Source organism: Acanthisitta chloris, unplaced genomic scaffold (assembly GCF_000695815.1).
Source record: "Acanthisitta chloris isolate BGI_N310 unplaced genomic scaffold, ASM69581v1 scaffold9824, whole genome shotgun sequence".
Taxonomy (NCBI): Eukaryota; Metazoa; Chordata; class Aves; order Passeriformes; family Acanthisittidae; genus Acanthisitta; species Acanthisitta chloris.
In genome coordinates, this window is record NW_008669839.1 from 23,419 (window position 1) to 33,253 (window position 9,835).

General features: G+C 36.9%; 1 protein-coding gene across 1 annotated transcript in view; it reads right to left on the reverse strand.

Annotated features, from left to right (window-relative positions):
• The window catches only part of LOC103801064 (leucine-rich PPR motif-containing protein, mitochondrial-like), a gene marked incomplete at both ends in the record, with an annotated part of 22,894 nt that overhangs the window by 10,257 nt on the left and 2,802 nt on the right, over positions 1 to 9,835 (reverse strand). The window contains 3 exons of the mRNA XM_009073466.1: positions 1,089 to 1,293; positions 4,563 to 4,651; positions 8,272 to 8,395. Coding sequence (XP_009071714.1) covers positions 1,089 to 1,293; positions 4,563 to 4,651; positions 8,272 to 8,395 — 418 coding nt within the window. The remainder of the gene's footprint in view (positions 1 to 1,088; positions 1,294 to 4,562; positions 4,652 to 8,271; positions 8,396 to 9,835) is intronic.

Consider the following 9,835-nt stretch of genomic DNA (forward strand, 5'->3'; position numbering starts at 1 on the left):
CAGGAGGTCTAGGAAAACAGTTTGAAATTACAGAATTCCTGAATTCATAGCTGGATTCCTGAACACTGGTTCCTGCAAAGTATATCTGAGAAGCTGACAGTATGTCCTTTCTCCTACAGGTGCTTCCCCCATGCAGCCTTACACAAAGGTTAAACAAGCACAGTGTAGCAACTAAACCAGAAATGCTAGGACGAGGATGATACTGAATTAAGGAAAACAGTTTGAAATTACAGAATTCCTGAATTCATAGCTGGATTCCTGAACACTGGTTCCTGCAAAGTATATCTGAGAAGCTGACAGTATGTCCTTTCTCCTACAGGTGCTTCCCCCATGCAGCCTTACACAAAGGTTAAACAAGCACAGTGTAGCAACTAAACCAGAAATGCTAGGACGAGGATGATACTGAATTAACAGATGAATCACAGGGTACTTGAAGTGTGGGTGTAATTCACCATAATTGAAACTGTGGCAAAAAGCAGCATAGCAGCCCCTTTTTTATAAATCTGACCAAAACAAACTCCACTCCACAGATGTACTTCTAGCTTTCACATTTTGAAGGTAAATACAATTATATTTCAAGAATATCTTGTCACTTCAACCACTGGAACAGGTAGATGTTTGTTTCCGAACAGGTATAATATACATAATCTGTGGGTTGCTAAGTTCCAAGATATTTTATGTTTACCTTGATGAAGCAATTCAAGTTATCTTCAGATTTCATAGGGCTTTTGATCTAACACCAAGGAAATACTTTACATGTACATTAGAACAAAGGTATCAAAGCTGAATCACAGAACTAGAGAAGACCTTAAAATCTCCCAAATGCTTCACAGAAATCACAGAACTAGAGAATACCTTAAAATCTCCCAAATGCTTCACAGTTATCCCTATATTTCATTAAATTATTTTCAACTCCAAATGTGGTTGGGAAACAATACCAGAACAGAACTGCACAGCACACTCAACTTGACCAGAACTTAAACATAAAGGACACCATAAGAATGGAAACAGAATGAAATGGATAACGCAAGTGATTTCCCACCACTCTGCAGAAAGGAGTTACAGACACCAGTCCTAGAAATACCTACGTTTTAGTATGAGCCAATGCAATAGCATTAGAAATTAGGGAGGCAGATAGACCAATGGATTTTTTGACATCTTCCAGTATGCTTCCAAGTGCTTGCAGGTTCTTTATGTCTCCCTTTTCTGCCAGAGCCTGGATGAGAGCAACAGCTGCTGGTCTAGTAGGCAGCACACCACTGTCAAGCATTCCTTTTATAACAGCCAAGCCATCTAACAATGGTAAAGAAAAAAGGGGAACAGAAGTCAGTTTTGGTTCAGAAGGCAAACCATGCTGCTGGCATCATTCATCCTACCCTTTTAAAAAACATGCACAGAAAGAAATTATTTTGGTGAACTTCAGCCCTGAAATCACTGCAGTGAATTCTAACTTGAATATATACACATACAAATAAAAATTTTCAACAGCAATTTAGGTGAATGTGCAGTAATATTTCATCAATAAAGAGTATTAAGCTACTTTTAATGTTTAAATAATTTACTTAGTAACCTGCTCAAGGAAAACAGCTGTGCCATTAATGTCCTCCTTTATGACTTTCAAGTCCTGACCTTTTCAGCTTGTTTTTTCTCCAAATTATAATCAATTTTCTTTACTAAAAACCAAAAATGATGAATACTTAGGAATAAGTATAGTATAAAAATGTAGTTCATCATTGTTCATTGCTGAAGTATAGTATTCAGATTTGTCTTTTTAAGTGTGCACCAAAACTTTGCTTCTCAAAACTTACTTTTCTAATAAAAGTATGGGACATATCTTCACACCAGAACAAACACGCAGAACTCAACAGTTTCCTCAAAAACTCCTAAGATTATAACAATTACCTATGTTAAAAACACATAAAGTCAATCTCCATCTGCCACAAATGCCCCAAGGCCAGAGCAGACGAAGTCACCCTCATTTCTCTAAGCAGAATTCTTGTCAATTTACGTTACATGTGAGCAAACACACAAAGACATGTCCCTCTGGTAAAAATCTCTTACTCCTTACCAGCACAGGCAGGATTAATCACAGATGATAATTGTAATACCAAGGGATAACACTTCTAACATAATATACACCCACATGAACTCCACAGCATTAGCATTCCACTTCAATATGCAGGTACTGCAGAAACCAAGTATTAACAAGACAGGAAGAAAAAACATCCTGTGTGCCTACCCTCCCTTCAGTGGAAATTTTCCTTCTGCACCCCCTCCTCCTTTTTAGGGGAAAAATGGAGCAATACCTCAGGGGTAAGATTCACAACATTTAAAAAGCAATCTTAAAACACATGTCAAGTTCAAATTCTCTCCTGACTCTAAGTGTGGACCTCCCTCTAGGAGCACAACCAGCCTTCTCAAGAACAGGGAAAGATTTGAAAGCTGCAAATGTGCAGCACTGCTGCAAGCAATTATGTGCTAGTAGCACACTGGATCATTCTGCAGGTAACTACATGCTTGTGAAAACCAACCATCCAACTTTCAAAATGCTTTCCTATAAACTCTGGACATTTCCTACCATAAAACTGAAGTTCTGACTGTCTAAACTAACCTGGGTTTTACCAAGTTCTTGCTAGAAGATATTGGAGGTCTTGCAAGTACACTTAGGGACCTACATAAAAACTTTTAACTATACCACATAACACAGCAAAGAATGTTGGTAAACTGTATGAGGAAGTGGCAAAAGAAGCAGGTTTTACACAGGTGAAAGTCATCACAAGATGCAGGTCAAATGGAGCTCTCCACCATAAGATTACAAAAACACTGTGACCAAAAATGTTTTGGGTAATGTATGAGACTCAGAAAATGACCAGTATGTTTGAAATACTCACTAGCTTGTGTCTTCTAGGCTTCAGTTGTTAAAAGAGAAGCAGTTTCTTTCACATTGAAATAGAAACATGACTATTCAATGAAAGTACCAGAGTAAAGCTGGTTCAATGCACTAGATGCAGGGAAATATAATTCTGCAAAGCACTGTAATCCACAGACTTCTCGAGAAACTTTTTATTGTGCAAAAGGAATGATTTTTAGCGTGCAGCAAGGAAGAGGACTGATGTGGCAGAGAATTTAGTATGCTAGCTAGAAACCCCCTCCACATTTAGTGCAACAGATTGGCAGAATCTAGAAATGTCAGTGATGTTCTGAAGGGAAGATTTTGGTGTGCAGTATGTAGGAAGAACTGGCAAAACTTCATGGCACATGGGAGAAGAAAAAAGAGAAAATTAATTAGAATAAAATTAGACATGAAGGCCAGGTGAAGGCCTTGAAAGCTGCAAAAAAAAAGATGCCAATAGCAACTGAAACAACTGCATTCATCACAAATACTTCAGCCGATGACACCTGGCAATGACATAAAACTGGGGACTAAATGAGGGAAGAATTTGAAAGAGGACAAGTTTATCAGCTACGGGAAAGAAAGAGTACAAGTGAGAAGATGCATCTAAATGCTCATCTTTGGTATTCTCATGTAGCTGATGATACATGGCTATGGGCTACTACAGCAGCACATAATGGGAATGAAATTTCATGATGGAAGAATCAGAAATGGATATTCTGGTATTTCTTCTTCACGGAGTTCTTCTGGTATGAAAGTAAAACCCAACTCAGGTAATACATTTAATTTGTACATAGCTGCTTTAATGCTTAAAGTTACTGACAAAAATTAAGTATCGGCAAGATACTTGGGCTTGCATGGGGATCAAAGACATAGCTCTGCATGTAGAACTACTGTGCATGCAGAGTTTTCCTCTCTCACAGGAGTTCTACAGCACAGCTAAATAGGTAAGATGTAATGCTGTGGAGCTGAACACTAGGCTGCAAAGCAACCAATGCCAAGAACCAAAACAAAACAACTGCAAACTTTATCCACCATCTTGCTGGGTACCCTTACGTACTCTTCAGCCACCCTTTTTTTTACCTATCATCATTGTTACATTAAAAAGAAAACCAAACCGAGTATTTTGTTACTGTCGGTATTGAGAACTATTAAAAAGTATTTGATTAAGTTTTTAAATCAATATTATAATCATTTAGTGCACAATCATGCACATTTAACAGTCAATTTAACTCATCTGGTATCTCACACAACCAACACAATATGCAAGAAACAACTGCTGGGAATTGTTTCAGATGCTCTAAAGTATGTTAATTTCCAAAGCAAAATGACTTGTGCTGTGAATTTTAACGCACTTGAAAGCCTGTACTTTCTCTCGTTCTGGAGCACAAATTTTGCATGTCTGAAGAGCTGTGATTCATCTTAAGAAAACCCATCTTGTGTTAAATGGAATGGAAACTGGACTAAGTGGTCAAATGACAAGTACATTCATATTCAAGCTGTATTATAAATGCATGTACAGTAATTTACGTCTCTCAGCTACCACAAAAGGCTCTTGATAAGCAGGTAATTTGCTAAATGGACTCCTTTATCCAAGTATTCGAAGGGCGTTACAAGAAAAATCTGCAGAGGCATTAATGTGACGTAAAGGTCAAGCATTGTGACATACCTTTCAAATAATCCCGCCTAACTTGCGATATGATGAGGAGGCTGCTGGCAGCACTGTTCAGTGTGAAGCCCTTGATGTGGGTCTCAGCACTAAAAGAAGCAGACATTTAGAAAGGAATTACTGACATGCTTCTGATACGATAATAAATGGTTGAGCACCAAGGTGAAATTATAAAAACTACTGTTCGTATGTTAAAAATATTGCTGCAAAATATCGACCTGGAGACAGCTTTTGTGTTATCCTGTCAATGGTTATAGAAGGATAATTTTTTTTTGCATTCTGACAGATGACAAAGTTGGAAGTGAGCAACAAAAGAAACAAAGTACAAGATTTTTTTTAAACAATCGGTTCAGATTCTTGAATGCTGACATATTAGATGACTAAAATAACTGCATGCCCTGCATTGTTCTGTTGTATCCTAAGCTGGATACTTTTTCTTCTTTTTTCAATAGTCACCATAATTATAAAATATAAAACTATTCTTTCAGCAATAAAAATGAAACATTTATTTTCAGCACTGTATATTTTAAACATAAACTAAAGCATATTATGAACTAACACCATATCATTTGGTTGATTAATTTTCAAATTTCTGTCATCTAGATGTATACAGGTTTTTAAAGTGAACATACTACATTTGCTGCCTTAGCCACGTTAAAATTGTATTTCGCTTATCAATTCTTTATCTCCTGTAAAGCAAAACTTCACATATGTATAGCAAAGACAATCTTTACTTTAGTAACCCTGCTAAAGCTTGTCTAACACTCTGGAAATTAGTTGAGAGAGACTAACCAGCAATCACATTGGTCTTATACTACAAAATGTTCCTGCTCCTAAATGACATATAGCCAAGCCCCATTTTTAATATATAAGGATAACTTTACAAATGTTCATTTCTAGATGACAAAATCTCTACACAGCAAAGGGGGGCATTGCCATTTACCATATCAGCAATCAAGATAAACCTCACTGATCATCTTGTGGCAAACAACTGAGCAGCCTACCTACTTGAACTTAGGGGCTGAGCGGATTGGGAGGTAAGCAGGGTCATTGCTAAATTGTTCTCCTCAATCCCAAGAAAATCCTTCACATCGCACACAATATGACTATCCTCTCAGTCACTTTCAGCCTCCCAGGCTCACAAATGCAGTCACTGGACTCGGGATTTTCTTACTCTCCCAACCAATCCCCTTAATCCCTGCCTAAGCACCCACTGCTCAATTCCGCCTTTTTTTTTTCCCTTTGTCCCATCTGTCAAAGCCCTTAAGTCAACAATTCATGCATGAGACTGTAAATTACATATAACAAAGGATTTACTTTCCCCAATCTTCCAATCTTTAGTGTGATTAAATAGATGTTAGCTACTATTACAGAAGTAATCCATCATTCCAATACTCCTAAATTTCTATTTAAAACTTCTTGGACTAAATGCAGTAAATATTCCTCAAAACACTGCTAGAATGTGAAAGCAACTTGAGTTGACCAACAGATGAGTAACCTTCTGGGTTGTTTGGTGTTTGTTTTTTAAAAATGCAGAGTAGGAGTGCTATTTCCTTTGCCCACATCACTTTCTCATGGAAGTTTCACAGTTCTGATAAAAGGAGGGAAGTTTTAAAATTACTGCACCTTTTCAAATTAAAACTGAAAAATAGGCATTTTGTTGCCTATCATAATGCTCACAGTAAGATATTATTTAAAGCCCAAATTTGGCTTCAAACAGAATAAAAAGAATATGTTAGCTCATATAAATGAAGGCAACTTTCCTGTACTTTATGAAAATATTAGGAGCTGGGTAAGTTTCAGGCCACTGCACACATCTAGGCTTTGCAGGAGTGATCTCTGTGCAGTATGAGGTTGGAAACATTGTGAAGCATGCAGAAATGTGTGGGAAACACACAGATTTGTTATTCCACAACCACAGGCACACACACAATCACTTTCTCTATTTCAGTGAATAATTTAAAACTTACGGACTTCTGAAAATGCTCAATATAAGTGTCATTTTGTTACTGGAAAAAAGATACACCCATGAACACCACCAATACAAAGCAGTTTCTGTCTGGATGCAATAGTGAGCTGTTACAGCCTCCCTAGAATATCATTATTTGGCATTTCTATGCTACAAATGGAGTCTAAGAGTTCTGAAAGGCACAGGAGTTATGATGATGGTTGGCTCTGACCAGTGACCAAAAGAACCTCTTCTTAAATCCTATTTGCTTTATTAGTAAATATATCAAGGTTCAGAGACTCAGTCCTTTAAAACACAACTCCAACTTTTTTAGTCTTTCAAATTATTTTTTCCTCCATTTTCAGTTTATATACTACAACACTTATCTACTGTGGGAATTTTGAATCACTGAAATACCTGGAACAAGTCACTACCTCATGCACTACTTTGTGCATCTCCCTTACAAGTGTGTTTGAGCTGTAGAGCAGGGAAGCAGTCAATCCATGTGCAAATCTTCAGTAGAACATTTCAAACTTTCTCCTTTAAGAACTTTTCAATACATCTTTAGATATGTGAATATTTTCTGTGAAATAAACTACCTAAATTTTATCCACATTCTTTATACTCCTGAAACACCTCCTCTTCATCTTCTGTTTACAGAGATTTGTCAGTTACTTCCACTGCAGGAAGCTTAATTTGATAAACTGTTTTAGTTTTCTCTTGACATAAGCCATATATCCAGCAAGGACAAACATTCCTTATCATAAAATCCAGTCACTAAGACGTATTTGAAAAAGCATTATTTATTCTTCTAAATGCAGAACTCACTTTTCCAATGAAAAGACATTTCTCTAGTCTAAACACTTTTAAAGGAAACATGAAAATAAAACATATCATCTTACACTAGACTGTACATCAAAAACTAAGCAGACTCTAAAAATTATTAATTTTTTTATAGTGCTCTATGCATCAGGTAAGTTAGCTACAGGCAATTTCAAATTCACTGTATTCAGTCAGTGAATACACTTGAGGACAACCACTAGTCTCCTTTTAGCTGAAGAATCTGAAAGACTTAAAATCCTTAAACTTTTGTTGTTCCTAACTCAACGCTAAAGAGTCAACACTTGCACTTTGAAACCTGTAACCTGACCAGAACACACATCAGGCAATAATTAAGGCAAGTGGTGTACCAAGCAACTCACTAAAGGTTAATTCAACTCCGTTGATTCTAATAATACATGACAGCAGGTTGGATTTATTTCAGAAGTGTAAGACTTGGATCTAAGGTTTATGGTCATCTCCTAGCCACTGGCATCACAGTCAAACGTACCATTTTGCACTTGGCAGGCAGCCAGGGAGCGTGGGTAGGGTAAGACAGCAGCACAGCAGCAGGGACAAGCATCCAGGGGAAGGCTTACGGGCAGTTAAGGGAAGTATTCTTGTCTATTTGGATACTGCTCTAAAGAGGAAGAGGCAGACTGCCAGAAGGGTAGACTTTCAGCTCTGATGCCAAGTACATTTGTTCATATTGTTAGTTGAAATGAGCTATTAGCAACACATACTGTCATTCTAGTACCTTTTAAAAATATGGCATATCACCCTATGAAATGCTTGTGTATTTCTTAATACAGCTCCTAATCACTAGTCATGACCTGTTTTCCCATTAAAAGATAAGGACTTACCTGAAAACGATCCAGAAATGACTTACCCCCCCACCCCCTGCAAACCAATTAAAATCCCCCAAACAAAGAAAAGCCTTACATGCGTTTCACTTCCATGGCTTCCTCAAGATAATCCTCTGCTAACAATGCTCTTATAAGGGCGTCATAAGAACGATAATGAAACTCATTCTTCCCTTGCATTTTCATGAAAACATCATAGGCCTCTAAAAAAGAAAAAACCAAAAAGAAATGTCATATTGTGATGACACCGATCACAGAACAAAAAAACCCACCTATTCACTGAGAAAGGTCCATCTTCAAACTATTTATCCTTGGCTTACACCTTCAGGCCTAAAGCTGCTGATCACAGCTTGTTCAAAACTGCATGTATACAAAAATCAACACATACTTCCACAGCAGCAGAAGTTTGCTACTGCACTTTCTTTATATGTGGCTGTTGCTTAAATATCAACATCGCTGGTTAGAAGGGGAAGACTCAGGATTTTTACAGCAACACCTAATTCTGGGGTATATCGTTACAGTGTCTGGTGCACGATCACAACAGCATTTAACAAATAATATAGGAGGCGATTCCAATATGGGGAGATCAAATTATTTGGCTACGACAAGATTTACGCAAAACATACAATTTACAAATATACAGATATTTAACAAGTAAACTACGCTGCATTTGTTTGACTGATTAACAGTTTTATTTCATGCATTCACAATAACTGTCACTGTATGAAAAGATGTTACCAAAAAGGGGGAAAAAAATGATAAGCACACTTTTCAGTCATTTATTTTTCTGAAACAAGATTATGCAGCTATAAACATGCAGCTAAAACTGCCATCCAGACTGTAGCGTATACTAGAAAGCTGTTATGAACCATAAATGATCTTTTCCATCTAAACTGTGATTGCATGTTTTATTTAATGACTTTGAAAATAATCCCTTTGCTAATTCAAATCACAGCCATGATAACCTTTAAAACTAGTATCAGAAATAGTTGGACTATCACTACGAATTCACTGCTAAGTGTTAAGGTTTTGTCTTACACTTTCAAAGTAAAGATGAGGACAACTCATTTGAATCTTAATGTCACAAGAAGCATCAAACTAACAACACTTATTACAGGGTGTTGTGGAATTTGAACCAAAACTGTTGGTATGCCTTTTGGTTTGAATCTTAAACTTCTTCAGCCAAAGAGTATACCTAAAATCATCCTGAAATGTAGGCACAGAAATGACTATGCATAAAATTTACAACACACGAACTCTTACACTGAGTTAATAATCAGAATTAACATTGCCATTTGTAATCTACTTTGGATGCTTAGAACTACATTAAATATATATATACATACATGCATACATATATATGAACAGAGATAAAGGATAAGAGTATCACAGTAAAAATCACTTTTGTGTATGTTTCATGTATGCAAGAGAGACATGAGAGTATGACCTTACAATACTGACTATACTGTCAACCAAAACACCAATGAAATAACAACAGGATGATACAGGAAAGGTCTTGAAATCCTCCACCACTTCTACTCATAGATCTGAAGTTAAAGCTTGGCCTGCAACAGTGTGCTGAACTCTCCTGCCTGCTCAGATGCTGAACATCAGCACTTATAGAGTGTGCACACTTGGTTTCA